Source organism: Serinus canaria, chromosome 13 (assembly GCF_022539315.1).
Source record: "Serinus canaria isolate serCan28SL12 chromosome 13, serCan2020, whole genome shotgun sequence".
NCBI lineage: Eukaryota > Metazoa > Chordata > Aves > Passeriformes > Fringillidae > Serinus > Serinus canaria.
Window position 1 is genome coordinate 3666023 of NC_066327.1, and position 14698 is coordinate 3680720.

At 39.6% G+C, this 14698-nt stretch overlaps 2 protein-coding genes across 2 annotated transcripts in view; one reads left to right on the forward strand and one right to left on the reverse strand.

Annotated features, from left to right (window-relative positions):
- The window catches only part of DOCK2 (dedicator of cytokinesis 2), a 160046-nt gene that overhangs the window by 70130 nt on the left and 75218 nt on the right, over positions 1 to 14698 (reverse strand). The window lies entirely within an intron of this gene.
- The window catches only part of INSYN2B (inhibitory synaptic factor family member 2B), a 30238-nt gene that overhangs the window by 8730 nt on the left and 6810 nt on the right, over positions 1 to 14698 (forward strand). Inside the window, exon 2 of the mRNA XM_018915317.3 lies at positions 11359 to 13503. Within this exon, the coding sequence (XP_018770862.3) occupies positions 12128 to 13503 (1376 nt within the window). The 5' untranslated portion in view covers positions 11359 to 12127. The remainder of the gene's footprint in view (positions 1 to 11358; positions 13504 to 14698) is intronic.

Sequence of the window (14698 nt, forward strand, 5' to 3'; positions counted from 1 at the left end):
GTGTTCCCAGACAGGCTAACAGGGAAACAGCCTGGTGTGCAAATCTGAGGACATGCAAAGGGCAGCAAAATAAGCCTGGTTAGGCTGTTAACAAAATCTTAATTATTGCAACAGATATAGCTCTGAGAATGCTGTGATTTTCTGGAAGGTCTTCACAAAACAAGTGCCACCAGGATTACAAACATCTCTATCAACATATGAAACATTGTTTTTAAAAAGGAAAGGTGTTCCCACTGAATGGGGTCGATTCCTATTATACAAGGATACACATGCCCTCAGGCTGCCACTTAGACACTCCTGCCTCATAACTCTTTTTCTGGACTTAGGGGAGTAACAAAGCAATCTTGACAGATTACACATGGCAACATTTCTGTGGGTTCTAGCAATTTTTTAAGGTGTTTAGTAAGTAATTAGGGTGCTTTTTTTTGGTTTTTAATTTTTTTTTTTATTTTACAAGACAAACTAACCAACCAAAACCTGAAACACACACCTCATTTTATGCAGCTAACACATTATATAATAACCCTAACCCAAGCCTCTCTAACAGCTTCTGGGTTGTCTGCCTGGCTCAGCTTTGTGGTAAGGTACTCATTTGGTTTCTTGTTTAACTTTTTCTGTAAAACATTGGAAAAAATGCATGTCCAGTCATGTCTGGAGTGAGACACAACCACACCTATGTCCTTCATGTTTTACTTGCCTTCTTAATAACACAGGTTTGCATTGCAGTATTTTGCTTGAATCACACTGCTACTTACCCAAATTAAACCTGAAGCTATTCCCAAGGAGACCTTTTACATTGAAATTATTCTTTAAAATAAAAACCACCACAGTTTTCTGAAAATAACCTCATTGCAGGGCCATTAAGGCAACACAGTGCTCATATGGTAATGAAGCAAGGAAGGAACTTCTATAAAATTGCTGATATTTCACTAACAGGCCCTGGGAGATCATCCCAGGGGTACAAAAAAGAAGAAAGGTCATCTTTGTTCTTGAGACAGGGCAGGCCATATTCCCTATTATGTAACAACTTCAGAGACTGCTCTTTTCTTCTCCAGCTACAGAGATACAATCATGTAAAATACTCAATTACTTGGGCCATTCTGCATTCTTATGCTTAGAAGAGGATCAGAAAGTACAGGGAAAGTGAGTTTAAGCTAATATTCATCTGCTTATGCAATTAGCTTACATATTACTTTCAAAGACTTCACATATTTCAAAACATATCAGGAAGTTGCTATTAATTGGTAGAGAATGCTGCATGTCTTCTGTCTCCTGTCTTCTTTGAAATTAATTGCCCTCACTGGTGGAAAAATAATTTGAGCATAAAAAAATTTCTTGAAGATACTTATTTCCATGCAGCCTTTTAGTTTAGGTTTATTGCAGTTCCCAAATAGAACTTCTGGACTTCTTCAAACTGCCAGCCTCAGTAAAGACTGAATAACAAAAACCCCAACCCTGAGTGACAAGCAGGTGTCACACAGCTCAGGACACTGCAATTTATTAGACAAATCATTAATTATTAAATTCTCTAAGTATAACTTACTAAGCTAAAAATAAAAATTGAATTTATACAAGATATAAAATCAAGTTTAAGGTACCAATATTGAGAAATACCTGAAATGGGAAAGGCAAGGAAACAAACAAGCTTTTGTTTTGCCCTTGACATCACTGGGACATGAGCTTGTGCTGCCCAGAGAAGCTTTTCATTTCTCCAGCAAGGTTCAGAGCCCTTGGAGTGTCCAGAGGTGTTCATCTTCCCTTAGAACCATCAGTAGGTCACCAGAGGGTCACCTCCCTCCCTCCTTCTGTGGTGGCATCTTAGAAACTCCACAAGGTGAAGCATCACCTTTCCCACGAGGAGAGTGAAATGTTTATCTACACTTTGTGATTTATTTTTGTAAACCATCATTGCACCTTTGCTCTTTGGACACATTCCAGGACAGACCAGACACAAGATCCATGATTCTAAATGTGCCCAGCAGGACAGAAATTTATCTGTGGGATACTTTAGTGTGCTACCAGATCACTCTCTCTTCCCATCTCACTTTATTCCCAAATAAAGCATCCCATCTCACTTTTTCTGAATTCTTTTCAAATCCAAGTATTATCTCACTGCATGCACTGGTTCCTCCTCCTAAGACCCCACAGTTTCACAGAATTCCCTTCATCCTCTGTTTCTATAGGAGTTCTCCTCTGGGCCAAAGACCCCCAGCTATTGAATCTCAGCCCTTTAACTGGGGGTGTTGTGGCTTCTCCAAATATAACTCAAACTGCAGAGTCTCTACATGGAGAGTTAGGAGATTTAAGAAATTATTTACATTAATATTTCTTGGATATTAAGAGATAACAAAGATTATCAAGATAAAGTACTGAACAGAGAGAAACAATTAGTTAAATGTTGATAAAAAACCTACAGAGTTATTTTACTTTTAAGGTTTTTTTAAGATGTCACCTAAGCCCTTCAGTCATCAGGGGCATTTGAGTTCCAGCCAAGTGTGTGGTCCCTTTGTAACTCAGACTGCTTCTAACTTCATGAGAAACCATACAAGCTTTGGATAAAGGAGAAACACACATTTTCTTTTAAATACCAGGAGAAAAAGTTGCTAGGCATTTTTTTGAATGTTCCATCTTCTAGCATTCCTCAGCACCTGCTAGTACTGAGACAACTTTAGCTTTCATAATCTGCCCCAAGCCAGCAGTAACCACCAAAAAAAGTAAAAATAAAAGAATATTATTCAAATAAAGTGTGAAGAACAAATTAGCCAGTTGTTTGTCTTACCCCAGTGGGACAAGTTTTGACTGAATTTTTATTCAATTGCTTTGAAGAAAAACCAGTATCTAGCCATAAATATTTTAATAATATAAAATAATGCTACACATGGCAATAATACTGGATCTTAGAATGGGTGTCTCTGTCAAAGCATGAGCTGCAGAGAAACTTTCATTTTCTTGGTGCTCCTTATGTGGGGAGTGGTGCCAAGCTTGGAGAGCAATTGTAAGGCTACATTATTTTTCAGGCTATAAATAATTAACTGAAGTGGGATTCTTTCAAATCTTCTCCTCACAAAAAGCAAGGCTTTTCAAAAGCAAGTTCTCTCCACCTCTAGGAAAGGTAGTCTGGCAATAATGATGCTACAATTCAAAAGTAAAGGCACCTGCCCTGCACAATAACAATCTGTGCACCTCTCAAACAACATTAAGCTGCAGACTGTTTAAATATACAGGGCAGAAGTGGTGTATAAATTGACAGAATAAAGTCACAGAGAATTATGGATAAGTTGGTGAAGCAGACTTAAAACACAACTCTAAAAGCCACCTTTACAATGCTCATAAAAGAGAATAAACCTTTCTCATGGATTTAAAGAGAAGTACTGCACAAGAGAGCAGACACATACCTGTGTGGTCCCTTCCCATTATTCTATTGCAACATGAACCTTCTGAGTTGGTAAATAGACAGTCATGAAACCAAGAGTTGTGTTCCTACCAAATATTTGTAACTCTTATAAATCTCAACTGTGAATTTCCTTAATGCCTTCACTATTGATGATATGAAACAGAACTAAAATTTGCAACTGCAAAGTCAGAAGAAGAGAACAAAGATTCAAAGATTTATCATGCAGTTCTCCCTCCATTTAATTGTAACCCCTCAAAAGGCATGTGACTGAACTCTCCAAAATCAGCAGGCTGGTATATTTTGACATAAAATTACTTAGAGCTGAGACTCAAAATAAACAGAGGTTTCTCTCTTGCCCTACTCCTCACTAATCTCCCTCCAGAATGGATAATTCTGGCTCCTGACAGGTTTAGGATGGAATGAAACAGAATCCACCCAAGAACCTGAACACCAACATTATTGCCAATGAAACCACAGCTCCATTTTGCAAACATTCCAAAGGAGATGTGCCAAGGCACCAGCCTGGCTGAGCAGACTGCACTGCAGGGTGATACATCCTGAGAAATCTTCCTCTGACACTGCAAACAGCCATGGCCATCACTGAGCAGAGATTTTCCCAGAGGAGTCCCCAGCTCCTGGTATCCCAACCTCCATTTCTCCTCCACCTGTGGCTTTTTGTGCCAGAATTTGGGAGCCTGTGGGAAGTGCCAGTCTCTGCAGACACCCTGCCAAAGCCAATAAGCACAGTTCCAGTCTCTCCTGCACTTACTGCCAGCCAGTGGCTGCTAACCCAGGCTGAGCTGCCCTAATTCAATTCCCCTACACCAAAAATGTTTTTCAAAACCGACATCTGGGAAGAGGCACAGCCAGGTGCATTCAGCTGAGTACACAAACCACATCTCTGGAGGATGAAATCTCCAGCTACTCACATTCCTGATGCTCTGGAGAAACACAGGTAAAAAAGCCTCAGGATGCATCTTTAAATTCCAGTCCTGTTACCACGATGAGAGCTGGCACCATGTTCTCACCCAGGTTCCAGTGCTTCCACAGGGAACAGAAGCCATGGGACAGTGGATTTCAGTGAGAATTTAGCATGGTTTCTGTGGCATTCACATTCTCTGAAAAATCCCTTTGCCCAGGATTTTCTCCTAGGAAGTTGAGAGGCCTCATAGAAAAAGGAAAAGAATTCTTATCTCATTTGCTTCTCCTGTGTGGAATGTGTTTGGGGATTGTTTACCCACAGGTGATTGTTTCATTGCATTCTGCTGGGTTGTTTTGACTCATTGGCCAATTGGGGCCAAGCTGTGTCAGGACTCTGGAAAGAGTCAGGAGTTTTCATTATTATCTTTTCACCATTCAGTAAGTATCCTTTCTGTATTCTTTAGTATAGTATAGTATTCTTTCATCTAATATAGTATTATAAAGTAATAAATTAGCCTTCTGACAACATGGAGTCATGCATGGTACCAGTTGTGGGTTCCTCTGGGTCTGGACTGAAGACACTTGAGACAGCAGTTCATGTTCACACTCAAGTGTTTATTATTTCTTATCACTAAAACAGTCTCACTGCTGTGAGTTCAGCAGCTTTTCATTAGAAGGCACAAAATGGCCACAATCTCTTGTTCCAAGGGCTTTTAAGACTAAACCATCCCATTAAGAACTGACACTGGATTATTTTCCCTTTTAACCCAATAACTGATCCCACAGAGCTGCAATGGGGACTTTTCTGCCCAGTTACAAAATGCCACCCAAAGCCATGGAGAAGGAGGAAGAAGAAGGTGAAGAAGAAACCCAGGACAGCACCCCGTGCCCTCCATTTTGCTGCCATCCACAACACACTAAAAATCCCAAACCCTCAATTTCTCACCCAGTGACACACCCACACTGCTCTCTATAATCTATTGCACACTTGTGTGGATTCTGGTTTATGTTGAACCTGGGAAACTTTCTCCATGGATGAGGGTCAGAGTCAGTGCTCCCCTGGGGGTCAGGGCACCCCAGAGCAGACACAGAAATATTCCCTGTGGTGCCCTGGGTTTGCACAGTCAGATAGATCATCCCTGCCTTCCAGCAAATACAAAAAGGTTTCTTCTCTCACTGCTTCCCCAAATTCCCAGGTTTGTGACACAAGTGAGAGTAACAGTTGACTCCTTACATTTACTGAAACTCCCACTTACTGAAGTGGTAAAAAAAGTTCTGAAGATCCTAAAGAATCATCACTGAACACCCAGTGCTTACAAGGCATCCCACACAGCTGCAGCACAGCAGACTGCTAAATACTCTTGGATGCAGCTTTGCCATGTCATTCTTGATCTGAAGTGATAAATTCATTGGAAAAAAACCCAGAAATTAACTGAAAGCTAAGGGGCTGCAGAAAATATACTTCAAACTTGTTTTTTAGAATTAAATAAATACTGTAATGATGAGAACAACTCCCGTGTTCAAGTCGTAGCCTTTAGCAAGCACTTTATACTGGTTTTAAATGGTGTTTCTTGTAGCAGTGTCTCAACAGGAGAAAGGTGCTGGGCAGTGGCAACCTGTCACAGAGGAACCATGAAAATGCAGCTTTTAAGTTTGCTACTTGGGGAAAAATAGTAAGTTTTTCTGTTTTACCAGGCAGAGTCAATATAATTGAGAACCAAAGAGAAAGTTCAAAAGGTCTTAGTTCATTTTTATGAACTAAATTAGTTCATTTTTATGGTCTGTCTCTAACCAAGTGCTGATGCCTACAGGGTGCAAACCTGTCTTGCACAGGTTACCTACAGATCTACATACAGCTCTGTTAACATTTTATAAAGCCTGAATAAAAACCTACAATAATCTAAAGTGTAAAATGCATGCACACTTTGATACAAACATCAAGCACTTAGCAATATTTTTTCAACTGATAAGATTTGTACAAGGAAGAGCACTGAAATTTTGTGCTGTGAACCAGCAATTTGGACACTTTCCAGCTCACCAGCCTGTCACACTGGATAACTTCCCTCTCCCTGTAGGCATTCAAGCAGTTCTTCAAGAGAAATTTCTCAGTTTTAAGTACACTCATCTTTGCAAACTAACACTGGAAAAAAACCCCAACTTGTGCCTGTATATAAATATGTGACTGAACTGCTTCTCTCTAAAGTGAATAAAGAGTTGTATCTTACCTCCTGACACTAAACCTTGCATGAACAATTTCCAGCATATGCTCCAGAAGAAATACTGAGATAAAAATATTTTCTAATCCATGAAGACTTTTTTTTTTCTGACAGAGCAAATGGAATCTATCATCTTTTCAAAGGAAAAGAACTTTTATTTTTATTAATGTAGAATAAAGGAATTTCAAGTTCTGAAAGTTATTTCAGGAATAAGATCATCACGGTTTTATCTCTTAGTGCATCTTCAGCACTTCATGTGCAATGGCATTGCATCATCTCAATCAAATCATAGGCAAACCACACTCAATTTTCATCCCTAGAACTTCCTTAGCTAAGTCCATTTTCTGCTGCAGTATCACTGCATCTTCTCTACCCAGTCTCACCAACCTGAAGTAATTTCCAGATCTTGCTGTAAAATTAGTCAGAGACAAAATCCTGTAATCTCTTCCATTACTGAAATGTTCCCTTTCTGAGGAGAGAAGCTTCTATCCTACCCTGTATGCCTTATCTCTGTTAGATTCTCTTCTCCAGTCACTTTGATCCCACCTGGAGGTGGCTTACAAAACCCACCAGTAGGATTTATAAGAAACTTCTTGCCTTCTTCAGTCCTTTTTGCTCAAGCAAAGTTCCTTCAGCATTACCAAACCAGTGCTGTAGGGGAAAACTGAGCCCACCCAGGGACATCCAGAGAGCTCCTCTGTGGCCATGCACACCAGCAGAAACAGATATTCTGTGTACTGCCCAATAACAGTAAGAAATAGAAAAATATTACACTAGACAAGCTATGCACTGGAGAAAACTCCAGGTACAAAACTATATTCCACAAATTACTCCATCTCTTCTAATAAACACATTTACTTTCATAAATAGCTTTGTGCTTCATTCTGTGGGACCCAAAGCAATAAGACTCCTTGTTGTGATCAACAACAGGCCCCTGTACACAGAGGCCATTTAAAGATCTCTCTCAGCAGTTTCATCTCTCCTGTTCCCTGCCAGCTTTTCCTGTGTATCACAATAAGCTGCAAATCTGCACTTCTGGGGGACTGTTTCTACTTTATAGGCTCTGCATCTGTCACCCATTTTCATCTGAAAATATTCCCTTCAGAGGCCTCCTTGCATGCAGCTCCTCTGGAACTCTGAGCACATTTCCATCCATTTCCCTCTGCAAGAAAGGAGGACAGGAAAAAGAGGTAATTTTCAGCATCCTCCAATTCCAATAGTTTCAAATCCATCTCTAGCTCTCTGTGCTAGCTGGTGATGTATGTTTCACTGCAGTCTCCAGGGATTTCAGAAGCATATCTAAACTTATCCTCAACATCTCTCATTATTTTGAGGAAAAAAACCCAACATGACTTTTATGCAAAGAAGAGTTATGACTGAATTAAGCAGCTTGGCCAACAGATATTGCTGGAGTTTCTGATGGAGACAGAAAACAAAGTGGAACAAAAGCAACATCCAAACCAACACAATTAAAGCCTTGATTCAGACTTGTTAACTAAAATGGTGCATTTCAGATATTATTTTTTTGTTTTGAAAATTGAACCTGCATAGAAGGAGATCTCTGCAGTGGCCAGGCTGTTTGCAGCCACTGACAAGCACAGAGTTCACAGCAGCCCCCACATGCAGCCTCTGATCCCAGCGACAGTTTAGGAGCCCTGGAAAGATTTGCAACATGAAGGGAAAGTGAGAGTCACACAAATTTCTTAGAACTTGAGAATCTCCCACTTAGAAAGCAGCTTATTATCAAGCACAAACCAGAATTAAATACAGCAAGCTGCCTCTCTAAACTGAAAATGTCCATCAAATGTGCACCATGGAAAATCTGTTTTCTACAGGACAAACCACAAATCAGACATGACAGAAACCTGTCCAGTCAGAATAAATTATCTTACAGTTATTACAGCTGTCACCTGTCACAGAATCAGAACAGTTTATGTTGGACAGCACCTTAAAAATCACCTTGTTCCAGCCCACTGCCATAGACTGAGTTGGGAAATTGAAAGTGAGGATGCTCAAAAGTGGAAAGCAAATTAGATTATTCATCCTCCTGCTGAAAGCCCCCACAAACTTTTCCTAGTTCCTTTATTCATTGGAAAGGTTCTGTTCAACCATTTAGTTTCAAGAAATATTGTTTTTAAAAAATGCATAAGGGAAAACCAAACTTCTAAAATACATATCACACTTTTACTATAAGAAAAATATTTTTTTAACCAACTTGTCAAATGAAAACTTAAGGTTTCCAACTGCAGCTGAAAGTTTGAAAACCATGTGAAATAAGTAACTTTGGCAACTTGTAAGAAATTGCAGAAAACCCCCAGAACCACCACTCTCACACATCTGCACTCTTCCAAAATCCCCACTGTCTGTTGCTGCAAGGTTTTTTACTCCATGCAATTCCTATAATCTCCATTTATCCTTACCACTGCACTTCTCTACCCACAGCTTCAGCCATTAAACTGAAATATGAACCAAAAAATATGTTTGACTCTGTTGAAGAAATTGGGAAGGCAGAGGCAGGAAAGATGGAAGAAAAATTATATAGAAAAATATCTGTGTCTTGTCAAACTTGCTCTGGCTGGCAGTGTGATTGAGCTGAGTGTGCATTTCTGAGAACTCAGACCCACAATGCCCAGATGGAAAAGCAGTTTTATTGCTGTTTGGAGGGGCAGGCTTTGCACCTGAGTGTTTTTTAGGGGGTTCACTGGTTACACCCTGGGATACAATTTCAGTGGAGCAAGGAGAAGTTTACACTGCAGAGGAACTATCACCACTAAGAATTGTGTGTGCAAAGCACACAGAGACCTTAAAAGTCAAGGTTTTCTTTTACAACACCAGCCAAGCCAAACTGGGGAGAAAAAAAAAAAAAAAAGGCAACATCAGTCAGATTCACATACTGCACATACTCAAAACATTGAAAAGAGGAGCATGAAATGTGCACCATTTTAAAAATAACATCCAGCACCTCATGGGGCACTTCTCCAACAGGGGATGGAGGGACTGGAAAAACCCAGGGAGTTCATGGAGCAGAGCAGCCAAGGAACAAGGAGGAGGCTGCAGAGCTAGAGCCAAGGAACATTAAACTCCAGTAAATTTCTGCTACTAAAACTGTTCGTAATACTACCAGACATTAATTTAAAACTGAATTAATCTTTTCTTTATGAGTGAAATAAGTTAAATTAATACATTGAAAGCACTTCTATGAAATGGATCCTTAGCATTTTTCCTACTTCAGTCAATGTCAAATAACGAGCAAAACAAGAACTTTAAATTGCTGTGTCAGAAAAGAATAAAGAATTAGATGCTGGGCAAGAGAAAATATTATTTAAACTTAGTAATTGGCAATGTTGAACTGATTTGTTCACTCAAGAGCAGACACCTATAACTCATTGAAATTCACCAGTCTGGGTTTTCAATCCAAATATTTGAACATTCCTAGCTATATATTTTTTTTCCTTTCAGCTTGATTTAATATAAACAACAGCACCAAAATGTTCATTACAATTCATAGTAAACCCAGAGTATTGGATGACAAGGTAGCTAAAAATCAACAGAGTTAAAATAGCAATTTTCAAATTAAGAATGCAGGAATGCAGCTCAAATGCCTCTACAGCCCAAGGAGAGCTCTTATAAAACCCTTAAGGGCTTTTTACTTTTATTTAAAACACAAAGGATTAGCTTTCCAAAGCTTCTTTAGGAATTTAATTGGGCAAGCAGAACTTTTAAAGTAGTCCATCTGCCTGGAGCACAGCAGCTGTGATGGGGAGAATGCTGCTGCAATATTTGGATAAATTTTCAAACAGAACCGTTAAAAGTCTCTGGTAATTAGTGGGTGAAATGAGAGCTCAGAACTTGGCACTGGAATGTTGTTTGCAGAAACTCTTGGACTTGTTTACTGTGATTCTTGTTTCCAATGCACAATCAGCACAGAGATTCCCATGAATTCATGAATATCACAAAATTAAAATTTAGTATTAATGCACATAGTTATTTTCTCAAGATATTATGTGACATTTCTCTCTGCAGTGAAATAATCCAACACTCATTTTCTTCTAAAACTTTGTAATAGAGTAATATCACATTATTACTTTGCTTAAATTATATTACAGTGCCTAAATGTTACATGATGCTGCATAACAGTTTGCTATATTCTGTAACAAGATCTCTCCCACTGCACCCATCTCCTCAATTCTTGTAAATTAAATATGGTAAAATCTGGGCAGTGCTTAAATAAAAGGTTCTGAGCTAATGGAAGTAGTAAGGCTAGTGAAATGACCAGTGAATTAACAGGGAACAGGATTAATAGTAAACTACCACTGTACTGGGAATTTAGCTGCAATCTTGTACTCAAACCCGAACACTTGAAAATTAATATCTTTAACAACAACAACAAAAAAAACCAAAAACAAAACCAAAAATTATCTTTTGTTCACACCTCAGCTTTCTTCCAAATTTAGAACTCACATTTGTATTGTTCAGTTTTGGATATTTCATCCATAAGAGGATTTAATGGCCATTCTCAAATCTAACTGCTTAAGTTTTAAGATCTGCATTTGGGACCAGATTCAGGCTTATGATATTTTGTATCTGTTCTATAAATATATATATATATATATATATATATATATATATATCCATTTTTTGAGCATTGTATTTCATATGAAGAAAACCTGAGCCACCTCAAAATTGTAAACCATTTTTCAGTTTCTGTGCAAGTATCTCATTGCCAAAGTTACAGAAGCAGAGATGTGCAAAGTGCCTAGGAGACAGCAGCAGGAAATCACCATTTGCCACTGTGCTCAGCTACAACTGTTGTCTTTTTATTTTCAGGAAACATTTTCTGCTCTTCTGCTTCTTCTAGTTATTCAACCTGGACCTCTGTCCTGTTTACAGAGCTGAGGCAACCCCTTGGACATGATCTGCCTTGTGTTTGCAAGAATGGCAGTAACAACTACACATGAGTAACTCTTCTCTCTGAATCCCTCTGGATGCTGTGTTTTGTCCTGGTCATAAGTGGTGACATTTTCCTTACCTCTTTGAGAAGATAAGTTTCAACAGGCCATTAAAAAGATGGCTGAGGAAGGAAAAATATCTCTAAAGAAAGCAATTCAGTTTGATATGAATGGATATATTCCATATTCAGTACAACTATGCAGCAGAAATGAAAATGTCCCCAGAAGTTATTATGCTTGTTTAGACAACATGCAAATAAAACACATGTGACTGGTCCATCAGAAAAAAAATAAAAGCTGGATCCCTAATGGAGAGCTGCTGTCAAATGAGAGCCTCCAGGAAAGCCATAGACTCAACCTTACCTTTAAATTAGTTCACTGAAACAGCCTGTGGCAATTTTGTAATACAAAGACCATGTTAGCTGCAGGTAAAAGGATTTCTGCATTCCTGAGCTACAAGAAATATTTCCTTAAATTTTATATTTAATTTATCTTAGTTTTGGTCTAATCAGCAATTAAATTTGAAAGAGAATCCCTAAAGACAACATGCCAGTTGAAAATATAGATAATAACAAGGAGAAGAATGATATGTTCCAGGAGTAAGGTGTTAATTTGTATCTTAGGAACAATATTAACCTACAGGTCAAATGTCAAATGAAATGGGTCGCAAAGAAACACGTTACTTACAGACTTTAAATTGTGATTCAATGGCCCAGCAAAACATGAAAATGAGACCAGTGCTCCTGAAAAGGAACAGCCTGGACTCAGCAGATTTTCTGAGGCACCCCCAGCACCGCAGGACCAAATCCCAGCAGGTCCGCTTCAAGGAGGATGGTGTCAGCAGCAAGGCAGAGCTGGAGGCTAATCCTGCCCCAGACACAGCACTCACTACTGGCAAATCAGAAATATTTAGGGATCACAATTTTTTGCTAACTCAGTCTCCAACTTTTCCAAGGGCTCACAAGGGGCTTCGGAATATTGCCATACAAACTTCTCCCAGCCTCAGGAAACACTTCCCTGTTTTTAAAAGGAAAAAGCTGACAGTGAGCAAATCACTGACAGAAATGCCAGCAGAGCCTGCAAACTCTATCCAGGTAAATGGCAACCTTTGTGAACCAGACATTCTGTCCTCAGAGCTCTGCTACTTGAGGGTAAGTCATCACTTGGAGGATGGATGCAGGAATAGTGAGGTGGGCTTGGGTCAGAGATCATCAAAAGCACAAAGCAATGGACCGAGGTACTCGGGGGATTTCTCAGAGTCAGACAAGACAACTGCGTCCACACAGGTGCCTGAATACATTCATGTGAGTTTCCCACAAGACAGAAACGTTCCCCTGGATGCACCAGACACAATCACAGCTTCAAGTAACTCACTGCATTCTTCTACTGTCATCAACAGCCACGAAAGTCATGAAAACAGCACACTGTCATCTGATTCTGACAGAGCAGAGCCGTGCCTGAGCAGCTCTGGGAACTGCAGTGAATGTAACCCCCACTCTGCTGCTCCTGAAGAGCAGAAAAGTGATTCTGAGCTGCCTGTAGGCAGCAGAGATGCCAGCAGTAAGGAAACTACTCCACTGTCCCCCCCATCAAATCACAGCTCATCTCCTTGTTTCCTCAGAGACTGTCACCAGGCAGGAGAGCACAAGCCAGGTTCCAGCTGTGTGACACTCCCAAGTGATGATCACCCACCACTGTCACTGCCCAGCAGCAATGCATCAAAACCATGTCTGCCAAGTAACACTGAAAGCCAGAACAATTCCACCCAGGCAGATGTTTCCCAGTGTAGCAGCTGCTCAGAAGGATTTCACACAAAGTCTTACCCGCCAAGGAATGAAATAAACCCGCAAAGCAACAAAGAGATTAATGAAATCAATCAAATTCACTTGGCACATGGAGAGCTCTGTGCCCTACAAGGCAGGCTGCAGTCTGTAGAGGAATCCTTGCAGTCCAACCAGGAGAAGATTAAAGTCCTTTTGAATGTAATCCAAGACCTGGAAAAATCCAGAGCCCTCAGTGAAGGGTATGGTTCATTTTTAATATTGGTAATTCATCAGAAGTGTAAAGTAGATGTTAGCATTCTTTTAACCTTTGCTACTGAAAACCACAGCTCCTCTGATATTTAAAGATGAGTTTGCAAAAATGTACCTTGCACCCTTTTTATGATGTTTGGGCCTCAGCAGAGAAGCAGGTCCCTTTATAGCTTGGCTTTAGCTGACACTGCCTTTACAAAATCCAGTGCAAGACCCAGCTTAACAGCTCCCTTTTTTATTTAGATTTAGGGTGTTCAGAGCATGGCAAGGTCAGACACACAAGGGGTGCCAGACTGAGAGCTAAAGACAGAGCATGTGAAGGCTGTCAGCAAGAGCTCACTTCAGACTCTCAGGTTTCAGGGTGGCTCCCTTCTCACCCCCATACAATGTAAAAACCCTTTATTTATTGTCACTATGGTGACACAGACTGTGCCAAGGCTACAAGTAGTATTCATGCATTATTATGCATTATAAATAAAAAAAAAAATGCAACTAATATCTAAAGATTGGACAAAGTTAAAATAGAATTTTAAATATTTTTGTGCTCAAAATAGGTTTCAGAGTATCCTAATAGAGCTTTCCAAACTGTCAACAGCATCTCTTTCTTACAGTAATTGCATCTAGGATGCACTTTAAAGTTCTGTTTTGTTGTAAAGTAGTATATCCTTCAAACAACTTCTCTTTGAAAAACTCAGAAAAAAATCAAAGGAATAAAGGTTCCATTTCATTTTTTAAAGAAAAAAGAACATGAAGAGATTATGCTACCATAATTTTAATCTTTAGCACAGGCATCTCATGGATGTAGATAAATCACTTATGCATGCAAAACTGCACTCTTAATTCTAAAATCAGATCACATGTATCAGCTGTATTTACTGGTTACAATAATGACCAAATCAGGTAATATTCCACATTTGCACAAACTGTGCAGGCACCACAAGGAGGCTGCACTGCGGGTTTTGTGCAGGTGCAGCTGCAGGAAGAGCCCAGAGCACTGCACTGCCATGCTCACACCACTGCATCAGGGCTCTGCCCTTGGACCCATGTGGGCAGAGCTCTCAGGACAGAACAAACAGAGGCCACAGCTTTATATGCTCCAATTTCCTTACAACTTTTGAAGGGGGAAAAAAAATTCTATATTGAAGATTTTTTCTTTTCCCAAGTACTTTAGCTTGGAATTGAAGT